The 22,554-nt window shown below is 44.1% G+C and overlaps 1 protein-coding gene across 1 annotated transcript; it reads right to left on the bottom strand.

Moving 5' to 3' along the window:
* Positions 1-3,606: 3,606 nt before the first annotated feature.
* LOC138846326 (leucine-rich repeat-containing protein 37A3-like) lies at positions 3,607-10,841 on the bottom strand. Its single transcript, XM_070061751.1, has 2 exons — positions 5,002-10,841; positions 3,607-4,912 (listed from the first exon to the last, which is right to left on the bottom strand). Exon 1 carries the CDS (start codon positions 10,236-10,238, stop codon positions 9,516-9,518), a length of 723 nt encoding a protein of 240 aa, XP_069917852.1. The 5' UTR covers positions 10,239-10,841; the 3' UTR covers positions 3,607-4,912; positions 5,002-9,515.
* Between the last annotated feature and the right edge of the window lie 11,713 nt (positions 10,842-22,554).

Below are 22,554 nucleotides of genomic sequence, written 5' to 3' on the forward strand. Positions count from 1 at the left end.
TAACCCACTGTTGGTGGGAATGCAAACTGGTGAAGCCACTATGGAAGTCCGTCTGGAGATTCCTCAGAAACCTGAATATAACCCTACCGTTCGACCCAGCCATCCCACTCCTTGGAATTTACCCAAAGGAATTTAAGTTGGCAAACAAAAAAGCGGTCTGCACCCTAATGTTTATTGCAGCACAATTCACAATAGCCAAGACCTGGAACCAACCTAAATGCCCATCAATGGTAGACTGGATAAAGAAATTATGGGATATGTACTCTTTAGAATACTATACCGCAGTAAGAAACAACAAAATCCAGTCATTTGCAACAAAATGGAGGAATCTGGAACACATCATGCTGAGTGAAGTAAGCCAGTCCCAAAGGGACAAATACCATATGTTCTCCCTGATTGGTGACAACTGACTGAACACCAAAAAGGAAACCTGTTGAAGTGAAATGGACACTATGAGAAACGGTGACTTGATCAGCATAGCCCTGACTGCTAATGGACAACTTAATACATTATCCCTCTTAGTAGTTTTTTTGTCTGCTCTACTTAATATGACTGGTTTAATTCTGTAATTAATACACAGTTATTCTTAAGTGTTGAAATTTAATGAAATGTGATCCCTGTTAAACATAAGAGTGGGAATAAGAGAGGGAAGAGATGTACAATTTGGGACATGCTCAGGCTGACTTGTCCCAAATGGTAGAGTTAGAAACATACCAGGGGACTCCAATTCAATCCCATCAAGGTGGCATGTACCAATGCCATCTCACTAGTCCAGGTGATCAATTTCAGTTCACAATTGACCATAATGAAAGGACTAAGAGTCAAAGGAAGAAATAAACAAGTCTAGTGCCCGCTAATACTAACCGATAGAATAAATAAAGGGGAGAGTGATCCAACATGGGAAGCGAGATACACAGCAGACTCATAGAATGGCAGATGTCCTAAACAACACTCTGGTCTCAGAATCAGCCCTAAAGGCATTCGGATCTGGCTGAAAAGCCCATGAGAGTATTTCAGGCATGGAAAGCCAAGACACTCTGGCAAAAAAAAAACAAAAAAACAAAAAAAAAAAAACAAAAAAACAAAAAAAAAAAACCTAAATGAAAGATCTCTGTGAGTGAGATCCCAGTGGAAAGAACAGGTCTTCAAAGAAGGAGAAGGAGGTACCTTTCTCTGAAGGGAGGAGAGAACCTCCACTTTGACTATGACCTTGTCTAAACAAGATAAGAGTCGGAGAACTCAAAAGGCTTCCATAGCCTTGGAAACTCATGACTGGTGCATAGGGAGATTACTGATGCCATAAACAGGAGTGTCAATTTGTAAAGTCAACAACAGGAGTCACTGTGCACTTACTCATCATGTAGGATCTCTGTCCTTAACGTGCTGTACATTGAGATTTAATGCTATAACGAGTACTCAAACAGTATATTTCACTTTGTGTTTCTATAGGGGTGCAAACTGTTGAAATCTTTACTTAATGTATACTAAACTGACCTTCTGTAAAAAAAAGAAGAAATTATCAATTTCCAACTTGACTCTCACTGGGATTAAACATGACAATAGGTCTGATCTGATTTCATCATCATTTAAAAAATCATCTATTATTTTTCACTTTATGTTTCTGTGTGGGAGCAAACTGTTGAAATCTTTACTTAATGTATGCTAAACTGATCTTCTGTATATAAAGAGAATCAAAAATGAATGCTCATGTGAATGGAAGGGGAGAGGGAGTGGGAAAGGGGAGGGTTGTGGGTGGGAGGGACGGTATGGGGGGGAAGCCATTGTAATCCATAAGCTGTACTTTGGAAATTTATATTCATTAAATAAAAGTTAAAAAAAAAGAAATATGATAGCCAAATTGAGGAGAGAGTGCTTAGAAGAAACCAAAGGCTACCAGCATCTTGATCTCAGACTTCTGGCCTCGAGATCTGTGAGAAAAGCAGTGTCTATGCTTTACGTTACTTTATTATAGGAACTTTAGCAAAAATAATACAGGGAGTATACCCTCATATGTGTTCTTCCAATTATCTTCAAATGTGTTCTTCAGATTATCAAGTGATATGTAAACGCAAAGTAATGTTGATGACATTGAAAAAACTGTTATATTAAAATATGCTGGGCTTCATGAGAATATTTTAGGCATGGAAAGCCAAGACACTCTGGAAAAAAAAAGAAGACCTAAATGAAAGATCCCAGTGGAAAGAATGGGGCCATCAAAGAAGGAGGTACCTTTCTCTGAAGGGAGGAATGAACTTCCAGTTTGACTATGACCCTGTCGGAATAAGATCGAAGTCGGCGAACTCAAAAGGCTTCCATAGACTCGGCAACTCATGACTAGAGCCTAGGGAGATTACTGACGCCATAAACAAGAATGTCAAATGGTTAAGTCTTTACTTAATATATACTAAATTGATCTTCTGTATATAAAGATAATTGAAAATGAATCTTGATGTGAATGGAATGTTAGAGGGAGCGGGAGATGGGAGGGGTGTGAGTGGGAGGGAAATTATGGTGGGGAAAGCCATTGTAATCCATAAACTGTACTTTGGAAACTTATATTTACTAAATAAAAGTTAAAAAATATGATGGGCTTATTTTTATTATTGAGACTAATAAGAATTATTTAATTTGAGACTGTATTACGTAAAAACATTATCTAAGCCTCACATTGTGTACCATGTTGTAAATACTGTAAGTAAGCCAACATAGAAACCTGCAGCTGTCTGGAATCCTCATCCAGTCTCCGGGAAGCCCAGCAAGTACAAAAGTCTCTATTTGTGATTTCTCCCTGTTTATATCCAACACTCACATTCAAATCAACATCCCCCTCCCCCAGTTATAAAATGTGACCAGCATGGGGGGAGTTTCTGTGACCCTACTGCCTAGTACTGTGCCGGTGCTCAGCTGGTGCTCAGTGAACAGTAGCAGCCACCGCCTTTTCCCATCAGTGTGATCATCACTGCTGTCACCACTTTGGTGGCTCTTCTTTTTTTTTTTTTTTTTTAAAGATTATTTATTTGACAAAGTCACAGACAGAGCGAGGGAAAGAAAGAGAGCTCTTCCATCCTCTGGCTCATTCCCCAAATGGCCGTAAAGGCTGGAGTTGGGCCAGTCCAAAGCCAGGAGTGAGCAGTCAGGAGCTTTTTCTGGGTCTCTCACATGGGTGCACAGGCCCAGGCACTTGGACCATCTTCTACTGCTTTCTCAGGCCATAGCAGAGAGCTGGATTGGAAGAGGGGCAGCCGGGACTAGAACCTGCACCCATATGGGATGCCAGCACCGCAGGTGGAGGCTTAGCCTACTATGCCACAGCACCGGCCCGGTTGTTCTTTTTCTCTATCCCTGTGCCCTACAGCAGGTCCCAGAGGCTTTGGAGTCTAACAGCCCTGGGTTAAAATCCTAACTCTTCTCCTGGCTTCAGACTGGCACAGCTCCAGGCATTGAGGCCAATTGGGGAGTGATGGGAAGACCCTCTCCCTCTCCCTCTCCCCCTCCCCCTCCCCCTCCCCCTCCCTCTCCTCCTCTCCCTCTCCCTCTCCCTCTCCCTCTCCCTCTCCCTCTCCCCCTCCCTCTCCTCCTCTCCCTCTCCCTCTCCCTCTCCCTCTCCCTCTCCCTCTCCCTCCCTCTGCTCTTTCTGTGTAACTCTGACTTTCAAATAAACAAATCTTTAAAAAACATCCTAACACTTTTGGATGTGTGACTTTGGGCAGGTCACCTCCATGCCTTGAGCCGTGTTTCTTTATCTGTAAAATAATAAAGGCATTTGCTCCCATGGATTGCTGGGATACGTGATACAAGAATGTAAAATGCCAGACATAGAGCCTGGCACAAATTAGGAAAATCCCGAATGGCAGTGGCTGCTGTCACTGCCCATTGGTTTTGGTTTTAAAAAGATTTGTTTATTTACTTTAAAGGAGAGTTACAGAGATAGAGATAGAGAGAGAGAGAGAGAGAGAGACAGAGAAAGAGAGGTTTTCCATTCGCTGGTTCACTTCCCAGTTGGCTGCAATGGCCGGAGCTGAGCCAATCCAAAGCCAGGAGCCAGAAGCTTCCCCTGGGTCCCCCACATGGGAGCAGGGGCCCAAGGACTTGGGCCATCTTCTACTGCTTTCCCAGGCCATAGCAGAGAGCTGGATCAGAAGTGGAGCAGCTGGGACTTGAACCAGCTCCCATATGGGAGGCCGGCACTGCAGGTGCCAGCTTGACCCACTACGCCACAGCGCTGGCCTCTGCTCATTGTTATTAGTACCATTTCATCTTATATTTTAGACTCAGGAATACTGGTAGCTTGCTGAAGTGCTTCTCACTCCCAGTGACAAACTTTGGACAGTGACTTGGGAGGTATTAAGATCCAAATATTCTGACCACCCCAAGGCCCTCCGAGACCGACCAGAGGAAGCGGGTCCTCTGTGAGCTGGAGGTCTAATCCCCCTCTGTTGATTGGTTCTCAGTGATCCAGGGGAAAGAAAGCACCAGAACACCCGGTATTTGATTTAAAAGTCTACACCTTGGGGATGTGTTTTCGGGTTCTTGGAGACTGACTTAATGGAAGAAGAGAGGTGAGAGTTCTTGCTGGTGCTGTGCCCCTGGGGAGGGCTTGACTCCCTCGGAGGCTTCTAGAAGCAGTCCTGCTTTTCTTGCCTGTGGCCCCTGTTACTGCATACAATAAATATTTGACAACATTTTAATTTCTCGCCACCTGGCTAGAATTGCTTACGAATATCACACCCATGAATGTAAGCAAATAAATATTTTATAAGCACCGCTGAGATGCCAATATTCAGAAAACAGGACTTGCAGGTGACAGAGGCGGGACGGTCACTCCGTGTTTTCCTCGGGGGCTTCGCTCTCTTCACCTTCTGCCGAGGACTCTGGAGGGGGCGTTTTCTTGGCGGGGGCCTCGCTGAGCTCCCTGTGGGAAGAGAGCAGAGCAAGGCTTCCACTCCTGCCACTCTCCCCGCCTCCCCAAACTCAGTACGGTGAAGTGGCCCTGTCAAGGACCCTGCGTCCTTGTCAGGAAACTCTTCCTTTACGGAAGGCTCCTTGTCTGGGGGCAAGTCCTTGGCTTTCTTGCGTGTGCCACTGAAAGGGCTGAGCAGACGCCTCAGCCAGAGTGGCCACCTCAGCCGGAAGAAGCCCTAGGAAAGACAAAAAGACATGTGAATTGAGCATTTTCCCTGCTGTCTCCAGCCACACACTGCAGCCTCCTCCCATTTACCTGAGTCTCATCTTCCGAACACTTTCTAGGCACTGATTGGTGAAAGCTCCTTGGGGAAAAACACACACAAGACCATTAGAGACGAGTGCCATTGTTCACTTCTCACAGTGTGCATCTCCGGTCTTCCTGGGACAACACATGCACCTCAGCCATCACTGCAGTGAGTGCTCACTACAAGCCTGGGGTCTCAGATGCAGTACCCAGGGCGCTGGGCTTCCAGGAGCCCTCTGTCCCTACAGACCTGCAGTGTCTCTGGGGAGACTTTTGTCTGTTGTCAGTCCCAGTGCCTTTCTCAGCCAAGTGTGCTTGCGCAGTGGGACACACTGCACCACCACACGGGGCAGAAGTATTTTCTCTCTCCAGAGGCATTTGACACCTGCCCCTTTAGGATTTAGCCTCACAAGCATCATTCACTGGGGTGTAGGGAGAAAATGCTTGTGTTTCCATAGCTGCTCTAGTCCCCTATAAATTGAATCCTATGAAGCAATGCCCGAGTCCAATAGCAACGTTACCCAGCTCAAAGATTTTTCTCACTGCAGGGTGTCTGTCACTGATGGAAGATTGAGTTGTGAAACCAGTTTAAAGGGCAAAACCAGCGTGGAAATACAAGGTACCCTTTTTGAATATGATTAAAACAGAAAAAGAGTGCATTGTTTCAGCAACTGCTTGTGTCTACAGAGCGTGTGGGTATTGATTTGCAATAGAAATTGTAGCACACAGCCCAAGCTCACTATGACCAAGGGAGAAGTCCCTGGCTGGGGAGGAACCTTCCTCTCTGTAATACTCACTGGCAGTGTGACTATGGGACCAGTATTGTCCCTTTCTCCTTGTATCCTTACCATAACAGGGAGAGACAAACGGTCTGAGAAGGTGTGAATAAAAGGCATAGGCAGTGGGGGTCTGGAAACCAGTAAGTTTTCCAGCCACCTCATACGTTTTACTCTCCAGCAGCCTTGAGGGCGACTGTCCCCCTTCCCCCAGTGTCATGTGTCTTTCCATAGCCCTTCTCCGAGCCTCTGGAAAGGCCTCTGAACTGGCCAGATGCCACCAGCAGCAGGAACAGCACAAACAAAGCCCCTCCCTAGCTGCTGTGTCTCGGAAGGACCACTGACAGCACATGTGTCCGTGCTGGTGCCGTCTCCCCAGCCATGGCTGGGGACCAGATTTGCTGGAATCAGGCAAAACACTCAGATGGATAGTCTTCTGCCTCTGGCAATGTCCTCATTCTAAAATGAGCAGGTTTAAATAGATGAGTTCTCAGTACTCCTCTACTTCTAAAATTCTAATGTAACAATTGTCAGACTGATACTTACGTTGAAGATTTTTCTAACAATTGTCAGACTGATACTTACGTTGAAGATTTTTCTATGTCTTCTCTTCCTCTTCCTCTATGAGAGTAAATCTTTTTTGTAAGGAAAAGCAATCATTATTCACCATAATGATTCTATCTCCAAATCATTTACCTTCCCTTTCTTTCTCTAAAAGCCTTGCCTGCCCAATAAGATAACTTTTTTGAGGACAGGAATTCTGTCTTGTTAATAGTTCTCACTCTTCCACAGTCCTTGGTCTTGAATGCCTCTGGGACTTAATACATTCTATTGACAGCCAGTCATCAGTGAGTCCTCTTAAAAGTGGAATGGGAGTGCAGCGTCATGCATTTAATCTATACTAATTTGGGAACATGGAAGTTGTAGTCCTTAAACAAAATTTAAAAAATCTGGAAGAAAAAAAAGTGGAGTAGTAGGAAACACCCTTAACCTGCTGAAAGTATGGACCAGAAACCTAAACAATGGTGTTTTAAAGGCAAGAACAGGAGTAGGATACTTATTAGACTGCTACTAGTCATCATTGTTGAAAAGGCTGAAATTAGTGCAATAAGAAAAATAAATGGGGTATAATTACTGCAAAGGAAGAGACAAAACTGTCATCATTTGCATAGGAGATGGTGGACAACCTAAAAAAAAAAAGCCCAAGATAATCAGCTGACATTTTGTTGGACGTAACGTGTGGGTCCGGGGAGGTGACTAGGTGCTGAGTCAGGAGAGTAGTACAGTGAATCTCCTGTTTGTTGTGCACCACCAGTGACTAGAGGGAAAATGGAGTACAGAGCCCTTCTTTAATAGCAATAGAAAGGAATAAACTATCTTGGAATAAACTCAACGAAAGTTGTGTAAGATTTATGTGATTAGGATGCTCTTCTGAAGTCCATAAAATGTCATGTTTCTAGGGTATCATAAAGACGTCAGTTCTCAAATTAATCTACAAATTCAAGGCAACTTAACTCAAACCCCAAGAAAACTTTTTACAAACTCTGACCAGCTGCCATCTTTTAGGAAAAAATAGATGATAAAAACTACTAAATTTATGAAGCAGGAGCTGCCCTACACTGAAACTGTGTAGTGTTAGGGTGGGCACTGCCCATGCTGGTCTCTTTCTCATCTCTATGCTGTGATCACTTACTTCTTGTGGCTAGACATGTCTTTTAAAAAACTTTCATTGAAGATAGACAGATTTCATGTATACAGATTCAGGAACATAGTGATACTTTCCACCTTACCCTCCCTCCTGCCCACACTCCCATCCCTTATTCTTCCCCCCTCTCCTATTTCCATTCTTATTTTTTATGAAGATCTATTTTCAGTTAACATTATACTCATAAGATTAACCCTACACTAAGTAAAATGTTCAACAACTAGTATGAAGAAAAAAATTCACTGTTCTTCAACAGTTCACACAAGGGCTATTTAAAATCATCACATCTCAGGGATTTTTCAAGATGGTGGCATAGGGAGGCAGCTTGCTGCTCTAGTCTAGGGGTGGATAGTTAAAAAAAAGTGGAAGGAGTGCAATCTCAGGGAAGGTTTAGGGAGAAAATGGTAGAGGAAACTCCATGCAAATTGGATGGACGCTGTGGACCTATGTGGAGGGTGTGGACTTGCACAGTTTGAGACCCCAGCAGCTGAGAGCCTCAGCACCAGCTTTGGAATGAGGCAAGACCATACTGCAACAGCTCAAGCCACTGGCAATAAAGCTGTGGGAAAAGCCTGGCATGGGTCTGGCTTGGAGCTCTGTGGGGGATGATGTACCTGCCAACCTAGAGCAAAAAAAAGTGGGGGAGTTCACGTTTCTCTCTGCCCGACCTCAGGCACTGGCATGCTGTAACTAGCCAAGAGAGGGCAGGCACCATTTTGGAGATACGTAACAGCTGCTCCAGCTAGTGACCGTGAACCCAGAAACCAACCTAGAGGAGATGCCAGACTCTGGGAGAATTGACAGGGGCCTGGGTGCTTGTGGCTGTGGGAGCCTTGTGTGGTGGGACTGTGAAAACACTGGGCTGTGTGGGAGGGTGCAGGCAAGCTCCAGGGAGGGAACACATCTTAGAGCAGCTTGATGCAGGAATCAGCTGCAGTGCATCAGCTGAACTCATTTAGACAAAGTCTTAGACATTGGAGCAGTGGGATGCTACGTAGATCTAATGACTCTGTAAGACAATACTTTTGTCTTTTGGCTGCATCCTTTCTCCCAAGGGCAGAGACAGTTCCTCGAGGGTGGAGAGTATATAATCTCATCGTTTCAGCAATGAGGAAAGAAATCAGTGGTAGAAGAGAGTACATCAAATCCCTGACACAATTTTGGAGAACTTCTGCCACTTTACTCTGGCCTTCTTACACTTAACCTCTCCAAATGTCCAGTCCCTTGTTATCTCGGTTCCAGTTGCACAGAGATTTCCCACAAGTGGGGTTCCTTTAAAAATCTGTGGAATGTGCTTTTCAAGGGAAAGAGTAAAGCGCATCTCGGTCTTGGTGACTAAAGAGGAAGGTCAGCTCATGGTACGTGGAAAGTGGCTTTGATGTACAGTCTGTGGATTCCGAATCTATTACAAAGGAAGGATGCACTCTGGCAACCTGAATGAGTCGTCCCTACCTCAATGAGACAGAAGATGATAACCAGCATTGTGACCACTGCCGTCACAGATATTGCCACGATGAGCTTGTTGTGATAGCCGTGTTCTTGAGCTCCTTTTGCGAGCTAAGAAAGAGCACAGTTTAAAAAGACAGAATAAAGAGCTGGAAAATATGGATGCTAAATATTCAGAACCCCGTTCTTCAGGTGAGTGGCGTAAAAGATCTTAAAAGACCATACAAAATCTGCTGTATTATATATAATCTTGGTATTACTCATTTTCTCTACAGTGTGTTAGGTCTGCCTCCTAACAAAGTATCACCGTCTTGGCAAAAGTTACATTACCGAGACAAGATCTGGACTGGGAGCCCCTGGTCTTCCCGCTTGGGGTCTCCTAAGTGATGGGAAAGTGCAGATCTCCTGTCCTCACCTTACTCGACTCCTGCTCTTTCTGTCCACTCGGGGCTTCTGTACTCTCATTGATATAGGTCTCGGTCCTCCACTGCTCTGTGTCCCATTCTTTCTTGGCTATCTTTTCTTCCTGCTGCTCACTGAGGAGCTTCATCAGGATGCCTGTTTTGGAGATGAGCTTGGCACAGGGCAGTTGCACCTGGGCCTCAGAGCAGTCCATTTTCAGAGTGCGGATGACGTGAGAAATGAGCCTTCTCACGTCCGTGTTGGGGATGAGGGACTGTAGCTGCTGGTTCAGCTGAATTTCAAACTGTTCTCCCTGGGACAGCATCACAGGGTAGGTGAAGCCTACGGGCATGGTGGGGGCTTCAGTGCCCTCACTGGGGTATTCCCACTGTGTTTCCTTGGTTTGGTCCACAGTCGGCATTAGGTCGAACTCGGTCCCAGCAGAATCTGTAGCTGAAGGATCTGTGTGCATTTTGTCGCCAGGGAGCGTTTCTTCATGTGCAGTGGTGTTTTCTGGCAAAATGTTTTCTTCAAAAACACGCCCTCCGGAATGGTTTTCCTCCCTAGTGTCTTCTATAGAAGGTTCTCTCAGAGGAGGACTCCCCTGAGAATGCAGGCCTCCAGGGGATGAGAAAGCCTCTCCGGAGGGGGAGTTTATGAGACTCCGCAGTGCAGGGAACGGAGGCCTCTTCCCAGCCATCTGCCTGTTGAGGGAATTTTTCCTTCTGAACTTCCGACTCAGTTTGGCCTTGGGGGTTCGGAGGACCAGGTGAGAGCGAGTTTTGTGAAAGCGGTAATTTTGTCTGGAATGCGAGATTGGTTTCCCTGCCGCCTTATTTTTAGCTCTAGCATTGGCATCTTCTAAGACAAAAATGGTGTAGGTTAAGTCTTTTCCTTTGTTGTTGATCACAGAGAGAGATTTTGCAGGGGAGGTAGAAGGCCTGCCCAGGATGTGTTTCTTCAGGAAAGAGGAGGCTGCAGCCTCACGTTCCTTTGTGAGCAAGGGCTCCGTGTGCAAGGAGTTTCCGGCCACCTGCCTGGGCCTCTGAGCCACTTGAAGCTCCTTCAGCTCCCGGAGCCTGCTCTCCCAAGCCTTCTTCCCCCAATGCTCTCCGCAAAGGGCCAGGTGCCCCGTCTCCTCCCGAGGCTCTTCCTCATCTCCTGGAGGTGCCTTTCCCGTAAGCCCTTTGGCCCCTTGATGACTTTTTTCACTCTCTGCAGCCTGTACCCCACACTTGGCATGGTTGCCAGGCTGTTCTCCTGTGACGGGGCAGTTTCTGATTTCTTTCGGAGGATTTGAGGATTAAATTGATGACCTAACAGGATAGGCTGCATAAGCATGGCCTTTTCTTCCTTCTTAACCTTATCGATTTTTTTCTTGAATTACTTCATGTAACAAATTCTCCAGAAAACAGAGCTTTCTCAACTTATTTCTGTAAGGATGAGAGGGCCTCCTTATGTGGGTTTTCACGTAGCTCAGGGACTTATCTCTATCTTGCACATTTGAAAAAAGCAGTGTAATGAATGGTAATAATGTTGATTCTACATTTTGTAGATTTTCCTCTGAGAAATAAGGCAATATATAATTCAGTGCACTAATAATGTCACTTTCATTGTTGAAGTCCCGCTGTTCACTCATGCGGCCTGGGAAGTCCACGCTGTTTCTCTCTGATACTGGGTTCCCTGGCTCAATAGTCAGCTGCTTGCTGGTGTTGTTCTTCCGGGCTTGCAATATCTTCATGAATGCCCCCTTTGGGTTCCCTATAGATGCTTCTTCAACTGTCAAAAAAAGAAAAGACTGCTTTTTGGTACGGAAGACTGATGGGACAGCTTTATGTCAGTCCACAGCCCTACACTCTGATCAATTAGATTAGGAGTCAAATCCAATATTTGGGGTACCATTGAGACTTTAGAGAGAAAAGTAAAACCAAACTCAAACCTATGAAATGGCAACAAAAAAGGAGAAAAAGATATTTTTGAGAGTGGCATTCAGAAGAGTTCGCAGTGTTAAAAAGCAGTAACTATGATCAGTATTATTTCATTGGTTTCCAATGACCAACCACTCCAGGCTTAGAATAAGGCTGGAGGACAAATGGCCCCACCCAGCTGCCCCTTCTGTGGCTCTGCCCCTGCTTCTCAGCCACATCATTCCACAGTCCTGCCTCATGCTGAGGGAGCCCAAGGCTTCCTCCCTCCCTCCCTCCCTCCCTGTGGCCCTATGTTCTTGCTGCCATCACAGGTGTCCATGGCAAAAGATAGGCATGTAAGGGGAGCGAAGGCAGAGATGGTCAAGCCAAGGGGCCTTGCTCCTCACCTCAGTGTGTTCTTTCCCACCCTTGTAAAGGGAGATTAACAATGCTTGTCCTTCTCACCTCTTGAGATGAAGGGAATAATATAATTGGTAGAATAATATAACTGGTCTGGAAGGTGAGCAACACTGTGTAGATGGGTATACAGTTATCACTGTGCTAATGCCTCAGATCCCTGACTGAGATCTGAATTCAAGCTGTCTAAGGAAGAAAGCGGTCACATTTTGGAAGTCACGACATCAGTGGTAATAACCCTCATCTACAGAAGGATACTTAAAATTACCCGAGTGTTCTGTGGATAGAAAAGCGTGAGACTCAGAGCAGGTTCAGAGTTGGACAGTCTACAAGTGCATGGAGGAGCCTTCCGACTCCATCAGAGGAGTCAGGCAGCCATTTCTGGTTATGGAACCAGAAACTCCCCGGCTCCAAATAAAACAGCATCACTTGTACTCTTTTATACAAGTGCAAAAACAAACAACCGCGGTGAGCAGTGTAGACCTGTTCTATAAGACAGAGGGCCCTTGAGGCCCAACACATAGAAAACCAGTTTATAGACTGTGTGCAAATGAGTTATCATTGAAAAGCAAAGCACCCAAGAGCACAGAACACCACGTGTGTGGTTCCCAACATTGCTTCCTTCCCCTTCCACCTCTTTTCCATGATCCTTTGTGCATATGTAAATTACATAGCGGTAACTATGTTATTAAATTACATAGCGGTGATTGCGAACCTGACTTTCAGCAAGGGAGCAGTGTAGCAATTTAGGGAGTTTAAATCTGAATGAATGAATAAAAATTCAGCAATTAATTACATTGTTACTTTAAACTTGACCCTAAAATTTTAAAATAAGAAATTTAAAACAAATAAAAATTAAAAAAAAGATCCTCAGGAAGTTCCGACTCACGGCAATGTGTCGTATTTGGCAGGCATTCATTGTCACAGTGAAGCTTGATGGTGTTGCAGACAACCTCGATAGTATGTTTAAATTGGCAGAGGCAGCAGGCCATATGGCTGGGTAAGATCCTATGAATAGAGACAGAGAATTAAGTTACCTGTAAAGGGGTTCCTTGGGTGGGTCAAACAGGTGAGCCAAGGTGCCAGCAAAGGAGTTCTTGAGGTATGTGGCCAGGACATTTGGGTAGGAGCCTGGTGGCCAATTGTTGGTCTTGAATATGAGAATAAAGGAAGGAGGGAGAGGTGGCCCAAGGAGGCATAGGCATGGAAGTGGGTGTGGTGTATCCAAAATAAAGTCAACAGGGTGAGCATTGGGCACCATGGATCTGTCGTTTGACTCAGGGGTGTCTCCTTCCAGTTCACAAGTCTCATTGTGGGTTGGGAGTGCACAGGAGGACTTCCCCCAACCTCTGGAGTACTCTTCTCCATCCCTGTTGGAAGTGTTCACTATTAGAAACTACTCTGGTCCCAGAAAAATGACTGACTGCAGTAATTGTTGGAAAAGATGTGGAGAAAAAGGAACACTCGCTCACTGATGGGTGAGTGAAAGTAATTTGAGCAGGCAGGTGTTTAGCCCAGCCATGAAGATGCTGCTTGGGACAAGCACATCCCCTTCTGGAGTGCCTGGCTCCATTTCTGATCCCTGTTTCCTGCCAGGGAGTGCCCTGGGATGTGTCAGGTGGTGCTTCCCTAAATACCCAGAAATGGAAAGACTGCAACTTATGGTAGGTGTGTGTTTTTAAGAAACTGTCAGTCTATTTTCATTATATCTTTTTTTCAAATGTATCATTTCGAAAGTTTCTGTGGAAGGAAGAGAGAGAAACACACACAAACACATCTTTTCTTTTTTTTTTCTTTTTGACAGGCAGAGTGGACAGTGAGAGACAGAAACAGAGAGAAAGGTCTTCCTTTTGCCATTGGTTCACCCTCCAATGGCCGCTGTGGCCGGCGCATCGCGCTGATCCAAAGCCAGAAGCCAGGTGCTTTTCCTGGTCTCCCATGCGGGTGCAGGGCCCAAGGACTTGGGCCATCCTCCACTGCACTCCCGGGCCATACCAGAGAGCTGGCCTGGAAGAGGGGCAACCGGGACAGAATCCGGCGCCCTGACCGGGACTAGAACCCAGTGTGCCAGCGCCGCAAGGCGGAAGATTAGCCTATTGAGCCACAGTGCCGACCACATGTTTTCATTAGGTAGTTTACTCCCCAAATGTCTGTGACATGCAGGGCTGGGCCAGGCCAAAGCCAGGAGCTCAGAAACTAGTTTGGTTTTCCATGTGAGGAGCAAGAACTCAAGTCCTTGGGGCATCACCCACTGCCTTCCAGGGTACATGTTAGCAGGAAGCTAGGGTGGAGCAGAGCCGGGACTTGGATCCAGGCATTCTGATGTGGGATTGGAGTATCCCAGGTAGTGGCTTAACGGCCGCACCAAATGCCTGCCATCGTAAACAGTTTAATTTTTATTTGTTTTATTTTTTAAAGCTTTTATGTAATGAATGCCAATTTCATAGGTACAACTTTAGGAATATAGTGTTTTTTCCTCCATACCTGCCCTCCCACCCCCACTCCCGTCCTACCTCCTACTCCCTCTCCCATCCCATTCTTCATTAAGATTCACTTTTGATTGACTTTATATACAAAAGAGCAACTCTATACTAAGTAAAGATTTCAACACTTTGCACCAACTCCCCACCCCACAACATAAAAAGTACTGTTTGAGAACAAGTTTTGCAGTTAATTCTCATAGTACAGCTCATTAAGGACAGAGTTCCTACAGGGGGGGGTAAGTGCAAACAGCTTCATTTCTAATACCCCCAAATTGGAACAACCTAAGTGTTCACAAATAGGTGAATAGATAAACTATGGTAGGTTACACGTAGTGGGCCAGGCTCTTTCTAACCAATAGAATAACCAATGGTTGAGTTGTTACAGATGACTAATGTTACTTCTTTGGGTCCAGGGAAAGCTTCATATAGAAAGAAAAAAAAAAAAAAGAAATTATCAACTCCCAACTTGACTCTCACTGGGATTAAACATGACAATAGGTCTGATCTGATTTCATCATCATTTAAAAAAATCATCTATTATTTTTCACTTTATGTTTCTGTGTGGGAGCAAACTGCTGAAATCCTTACTTAATGTATACTAAGCTGATCTTCTGTATATTAAGATATTCGAAAATGAATCTTGATGTGAATGGAAGGGGAGAGGGAGTGGGAAAGGGGAGGGTTGTGGGTGGGAGGGACGGTATGGGGGGAAGCCATTGTAATCCATAAATCGTACTTTGGAAATTTATATTCATTAAATAAAAGTTAAAAACAAAACAAAACAAAAAAAAAAGAAAGAATGCACTCAGAATGCTAAGCTAGTGTTTTACTAGACTTCAATCCTAACAGAAAATTTTCGTTAAGTCCTTTCTACCCCTAACTTCGTATTTTGAAAATTTTCAAGCCTACAAAAATATCCGAAAGATTGGTGTCATGAGTTTACATGTTCTCTCACTTAGATTCAACTGTTGCTAACATTTTGCCACATTCACTTTCCACGTGTGTGTCTCTATGCACTTCTTGGACAAACCATTTGAGAATGAGCTGTAGATATGATGACCTTTTCTTGCTAAACCTGAAGTCTGCATCTCCTAAGAACAAAGGCATTCTCCTGCATATCCACAACACTATTATCACCCAGTCAGCTTTAACATTAACATCACCGTCTATTGTGGTCCACATGCAGGTGCTCTCAGTTGTCCCAAACATGTCTTGGCTACTTTTAAATCAGGCATTGCATTTTATTTTCATGGCTCTTTAATTTTCTTCAGTTTAGAACTGTTCCTTTTTTGCAGTGTTTCATGGCATTGGGATTTTTGAGGCATTCAAATCAGTTGTTTTACAGCATGCACCTCAATTTATCCTTCTAAGACCAATACTGAATATAATCACCAGGGAACATTTATTTTTTTGAGTGGCTAAGATTTTTTTTAAAAAGTTTTATTTATTTGAAAGGCAGAGTGATGGTTGGGTGCAGGAGAGAGAGAGAATGAGTGGAGGGAGAGGGAGAGGGAGGGAGAGAGAGAGAAAGAATGAACGTGAATAAATCTTCCAGCCACTGGTTCATGCCCCAAATGGCCACCGCAGCTGGGGTTGGGCTGGGTTGAAGTCAGGAGCCAGGAGCCAGGAGCCAGGAACTATATTCAGGTCTCTCCTGGGTGGCAGGGGGTCAAGCACTTTGGTCATCCTGTGCTGCTTTCCCAGGTTCATTAGCAAGGAGCTGGATGGGAAGTGGAGCAGCTGGGACTTGAACTGGCACTCCCATATGGGATGCCAGCATCACAGACAACTTCACCTTATGCCACAACACCAGCCCCACTAGGGACCATTTCTGGCAGGAACACTGCATCTTGCATAGAGAATGTTGTAGTTTTGCTGCTTACTAAAATGGATGCACTAGGGATGATGTCAGTGATAAAATATTTATTTTTTAGAAGATTTTTATTTATTTGAGAGGTAGAGTTACAAACACAGAAAGGGAGAGACAGAGACAAAGATCTTCCATCTTAAGCTGGTTCACGTCCCAAATGGCCTCAATGGCCAGAGCTGGGCCAATCTGAAGCCAGGAGCCAGGAGCTTCTTCCGGGTCTCCCATGCAGGTGCAGAAGCTCAAGCACTTAGGTCATCTACTGCTTTCCCAGGCCATAGCAGAGAGATGGATCAGAAAAGGAGAAGCCAGGACTGGATCTGGTGCCCATATGGGATGCTGGCACCGCAGGTGGAGACAGCCCACTATACCACAGCGCTGGGCCCCAAATCATTATTTTCAAAAATATTGGCAAATCTGGGGCCGGCACCATGGTGCAGTAGGTTAATCCTTCACCTGCAGCACCGGCATCTCATATGGGCACTGGTTCTAGTGCCAGCTGCTCTGCTTTTGATCCAGCTCTCTGCTATGGCCTGGGAAAGCAGTGGAAGATGGCCCAAGTCCTTGGGCCCTGCACCCGCATGGGAGACTGGAAAGAAGCACCTGGCTCCTGGCTTCGATCAGTGCAGCTCCAGCCATTGTGGCCATTTGGGGAGTAAACCATCGGAAGGCTTTTTTCTCTGTGTCTCTCTCTCACTGTCTATAACTCTTATCTGTCAAATAAATAAATAAAATTTTAAAAAATACTGGAAAATCTTTTGAAATTGCTAATGACCTGAGGTATAACTTATTCTTACTAGATAATATTTAAGTATTAAAGACCATTGCACATTAATATGCAATAAAGGGGCCAGCGCTGTGCTGTAGCAGGTTAAGCCTTCACCTGCAGTGTCAGCATCCCTTATAGGCACTGGTTCAAGTCCCAGCTGCTCCGTTTCTGGTCCAGCTCCCTGCTAATGCACTTGGGAAAGCAGCAGAGGATGGTCCAAGTGCTTGGGCTCCTGCTCCCACATGATTCAGAATAAGCTCCGACTCCTGACTTTGGCCTGGCCAAGCCCTGGCTGTTGTGGTCTTTTGAGCTAGGAACCAGCAGATGGAAGATCTTTCTCTCTCTCTGTATTTCTGCATTTCTTTTTTCTTCTTTTTTTTTAACTTTTATTTAATGAATATAAATTTCCAAAGTACAGCTTATGGATTACAATGGCTCCCCCCCCCATAACTTCCCTCCCACCCGCAACCCTCCCCTTTCCCTCTCCCTCCCCCCTTCCATTCACATCAAGATTCATTTTCAATTCTCTTTATATACAGAAGATCAGTTTAGCATATATTAAGTAAAGATTTCAACAGTTTGCACCCACATAGAAACATACCAGGGGATTCCAATTCAATCCCATCAAGGTGGCATGTACCAATGCCATCTCACTAGTTCCGGTGATCAATTTCTGTTCAAATTGATCATAATGATAGGACTAAGAGCCAAAGGGAGCACATAAACAAGACTAGTGTCTGCAAATACTAGCTGATAGAATAAAAAAGGGAGAGAATGATCCAGCATGGGAAGTGAGATACACAGCAGACCCATAGAATGGCAGATGTCCTAAACAGCACTCTGGCCTCAGAATCAGCCCTTAAGGCACACGGATCTAGCTGAAAAGCCCATGAGAGTATTACAGGCATGGAAAGCCAAAACACTCTGGCAAAAAAAAAAAAAACCCTACATGTATTTCTGCCTTTCGAATAAATAAGTAAGTCTTTAAGAATGCATTAAGGACCATCGCTTATGAGTCACGACACAAGTGAGCTGGCCTGCTTTGTCTAAACTCCTGAGGACTTCCAATAATGAACTCCAGTGTAACAATTGCTTTCAGGTTTTTATAGCCTTGGTTGCACATGGCTCCAGAAAATGCTAGCACTTTTCCTGTCCACTGATGGTCAAGTATGAAAAAAGCAGCTAGAACACCACAGCCTTGGCTAACTGAGAAAGCTTGTTGATGATGAGAGCTTTGACTCTTTGGAGAGGAAGGCCTCTCACTGACCTGGGAGGATCCACTGTGGCAGATGCTGCCCAAGGTTGAGGAAGAGGAGGCTAGAGCAGAAACCAGTGGACTTGATGATGTGGGAAAGTTAGTCAAGGAGGTGATCTGACAGAAGTGATTAGGGCAGGGTATGCTGTGAGAGGCCTTTCCCCATTCTGATCTTGTGGAGTCCGCTCGACTAGCCTTATCATAGTTTCTGTTTAGCTTGTCCAATTGGCAGGGGGGAGGTCACAATGGAAGTTGCAGTGAGTTTATGGTAAAATGTCAGAATAGGGCTCTAAGGAAATCCTTTTTAAAACTTCAAAACTTGAGATACTTCAAACTCTGCATGAAAATTAACTAGAAAGGATCATGGACCTAAATGTAACTCTACAGTTTCTACAAGAAAACAGGAGAAAATCTCTGTAACTTTAGATTAGACAATGGGTTATTTGAAAGATTTTTTTCAGGAAAGGCACAATAAAAGGACAAACCATACAAGATAAAAGTTGCTATAGGCTCATCAACATTAAAAAAAATTAACTTCTACTCTTCAGAAGGTACACTTAGTAGAGTGAAATGATAACTCACAACCAGAGAGAAGATATTTACTAAACATACATCTGAGAGAAAGTACTCATACCCAGAGCATATAAAACACTCTTAAAACTCCCTAAGATTACCATCAAATTACTACATGGGAACAGATTTGAATAGACACTTGGTAAAGATATTTGCACAACAGTATCGTCAGTTATTAGAGAAGTCTAAGTTTAAACTGCAGTGAGTGTACCCAAGGTGCCAGCGTTAGGATGACTGAGTCCCGCATTTGAGCACTTGCATTTGATTCTTCTCTCTGGTTCCTGATTCCAGCTTCCTGCTAATATAGTTCTTCTGCCTTTCTTTGGTTGAGTAACTGGGGTTCCTGCCACCTACATGGGAGATCTGGGTTGAATTCCCAGCTGTCAATTCCAGCTTCAGCCCAATGCTGGTCTTGGTGGCATTTGGTGAGAGAACTGATTGACTCTCTAGTAACTATTTTTAAATACTAAAAAAACATATAGAGATTCCACTATTTATCTACTGGCAGAAGAGCTACATTAAAAAAAGTTTTATTTTTTAACTTATTTGAAAGAACGAGAGAGAGAGAGAGAGAGAGAGAGAGAGAAAGAAAGAGATTGATTGATTGACCTTCCATCTGCTGGTTCACTTCCCCAAATGCTGATAACAGCCAGGGTTGGGCCAGGACTATGCCAAGGACATAGGTCTCAATGTGTGGGTCTCCTACATGGGTGGCAGAGACCAGAATACTTGAGTTACCATCGGCTACCTCCCAGGGTGCACATTAGCTGGAAGCAGAGTAGCTGGGACTCAAACTTGGCACTCTGATACGGGATGTAGGCATCCCAAGTGGTATCTTATTTATTTATTTATTTATTTATTTATTTATTTGACATGTAGAGTTAGACAGTGAGAGGGAGAGACATAGAGAAAGGTCTTCCTTCCATTGGTTCACCTCCCAATCACCCCCCAAATGGCCGCTACCGCCGGAGCTGCGCCGAACTGAAGCCAGGAGCCAGGTGCTTCCTCCTGGTCTCCCATGCGGGTGCAGGGTCCAAGCACTTGGGCCATCCTCCACTGCCTTCCCGGGCCACAGCAGAGAGCTAGATTGGAAGAGCAGCAGCTGGGACTAGAACCTGGTGCCCATATGGGATGCCGGTGCCACAGGTGGAGGATTAGCCAAGTAAGCCATGGTGCTGGCCCCCCAAGTGGTATCTTAATGCTGTGCCACAATGTCCAGTTTCTAAATGTTTGTTAAAAAAGTTGAAATCTGAGGACTGGGACAACACATGTTGCAACTGCCACTCTCGAACATTGTTGGTGAGAGTGCAGACTGCAGCAGCTACTTGGCAAACAGTTTAGCTGTGTGTTAAACAGTTCAATATACACTTAGTAGGTAATGAACTGTCCTACCCCTAGATCTTTACACCAAAGAAATGAAGACACATATCCACTCACAGACCTCCATGTGAGTGCTGTTAGTGGCTTTATTTATAATTGCAAAAAGTTGGAAAACACAGTTCTATAAGCTGATGAAATGGATAAACTGGTGTAACTACACAATTGGAATATTACTTAGCAATAGGTAGAGGCAGCAACATGAATAGTAGTTTAATCTCTAAAGGATTATGCTGAGTAAAGGAGCCAGACACAAGAGGCTACACTTACTACATGATTTTGCTTATAAGACACTGTGGAAGGAAAAACTACAAGAATAGAAACAGGATGAGTGGTTTGCAGGGCCTGGGTCTGGGGATGGGAGGAGACGATTGATTGGAAAGGACCATGAGGGACCTTTTTGGGTTGATAGAAATGTTCTACATCAGGAATTTGGTGGTGGTTACATAACCACGTGTTTGCCAAAACTCAGCAAACTTTACAGTGTGAATTGAAATACATAAAAATTATACCTCCATAAGCCTGACTTAAGAAAACAAGTCTACAGACTTACATGGAAATAAACCTAAGAAAAAGATAACTTACAGGTTTTCCAATTGAAGAGTCATCATGAGGATGTTCTCAACTGTGGTAAGTGGTACTTGTGTTGTTCCCAAGTCTCTGAAGGAGAAAGCCCAAACATTCATGGTATGGACCTCAATAAAAAGATCTGTCTTTAAAAAGGTTGTTTCAGGAAGATGTGGTTACATCAGTTTTGGCTTCTCTATAAAGCAAGACAGCTCAAGAGTTTGTCATGGAGACAGTTCCAGAAAGCCCTGGTTGAAATGACTTTACTATTTGCATCATCAGATTAATGACCTTGGCATTGAAGAGTGGAACCTACACCTTTTTCTGCCATTGTCTTATTTTTCATTTTATACTACATTGACCTCTTTTAATTCTTATTTTTTTCTTTAAAAAATTTACATCTATACCTCTTTGCTTGGGATAGATGGTATTCCTAACATGTATTTGCATGTAACACTGTCTCCCTCTGCCAGCTGTCTTTCCCATGATAAATTCTTTCTCAGTTCTTGCCTCAGTCAATAACTTTTTTTCAGTAACCTAATTTATTTTTTTTCAGTAACCTAATTTAAAATCATGACTTTTTAGCCTCAATCTCAAATATTTAATGTTTGATGAAAATAAAAAAGGATTAGTTTAATACTTACAGATATTTTAATGCTGGCAGTTTAAAAAGATACGAATCTTCAACGTTTTTCAGAGGATTACGATTGAGATTTCTGAAAAAGGCAATGGAATTAAAGTTATTGGCCTTTCAATAAGCACAAGATTGTATGAGAAATTATATTCCTTTTTGTGTAGACATTTTAGGCTTAAAATTACTTTCTGTGTACTTATAAATCACCCTTAGAATTCAAAAAGCACTTGTTCTTTGGGAACTACCTATGTCTCTTAGAGGATGAATGGAGAAGAGAAAGAGAAAAGATACAAAAAAATGCATAATAAACAAAAAGTATGCAAAAGAACTTTTTAGGTGAAAAGCCTTAGAAGTGGAGCCAGTGTTTTGCCTAGCAATTAACACCCAGATTGGGATACCTACGTCTCAAATCAGATGCCTGGGTTTGATTCCCAGTTCCAGCTTCTAATTGCAACTTCCTGTTAATGCAGACCCTGGGAGGCAGTGGTGATGGCTCAATTGGTTGATTCTTTGCTGCCTACTTGGAGACGTGGACTGGTTTCTGGTTTCCAGCTTCAGCCTGGGCCTGGCCTAGCCTCGCCCGAGCCATTGCAGGTATTTGGGAAGTGAACTAGTGGACGGGAGCTGTGTCTTAAAAAAGAAAGATGTATAGAAGTGACCACACTGATAGAGAAGCCCTTTTTTGTGTAGGAAACACTAATCCTGTGTTCTCCATAATTCAAGGTGCTTGCCTTTCATCTTTAGAAATTTTAAACAAGCCATGACTTAATTCATTTAGTTGATGGAAAAAGAACCCACGTCAAAGCCATACTCTTGTCACGTTCTTCCACTGGTGTTCTCATTTCGCATCACACATCATCACATCACATCACATCACATCACATCATCACGTCACATCACATCACGTCACATCACATCACATCACATCACATCACATCACATCACATCATCACGTCACATCACATCACACTGATCATCACATCACATCACGTCACATTGCATCACATCACATCACAGTCTTTGTTACGTTGCTTGTTGGCCTGTCAGTCTCCTGGCCTGTTAGCCCCTTGAGGGCAGGGAACATATGTTATTGTCTTTGTTATGCCTGTGTGTGGCATAGTGCCTGAAATTTACTGCATGGTTAATAAATATTTGTTGAGTAAAGAA

Source organism: Oryctolagus cuniculus, chromosome 17, assembly GCF_964237555.1.
Source record: "Oryctolagus cuniculus chromosome 17, mOryCun1.1, whole genome shotgun sequence".
Classification (NCBI taxonomy): Eukaryota; Metazoa; Chordata; class Mammalia; order Lagomorpha; family Leporidae; genus Oryctolagus; species Oryctolagus cuniculus.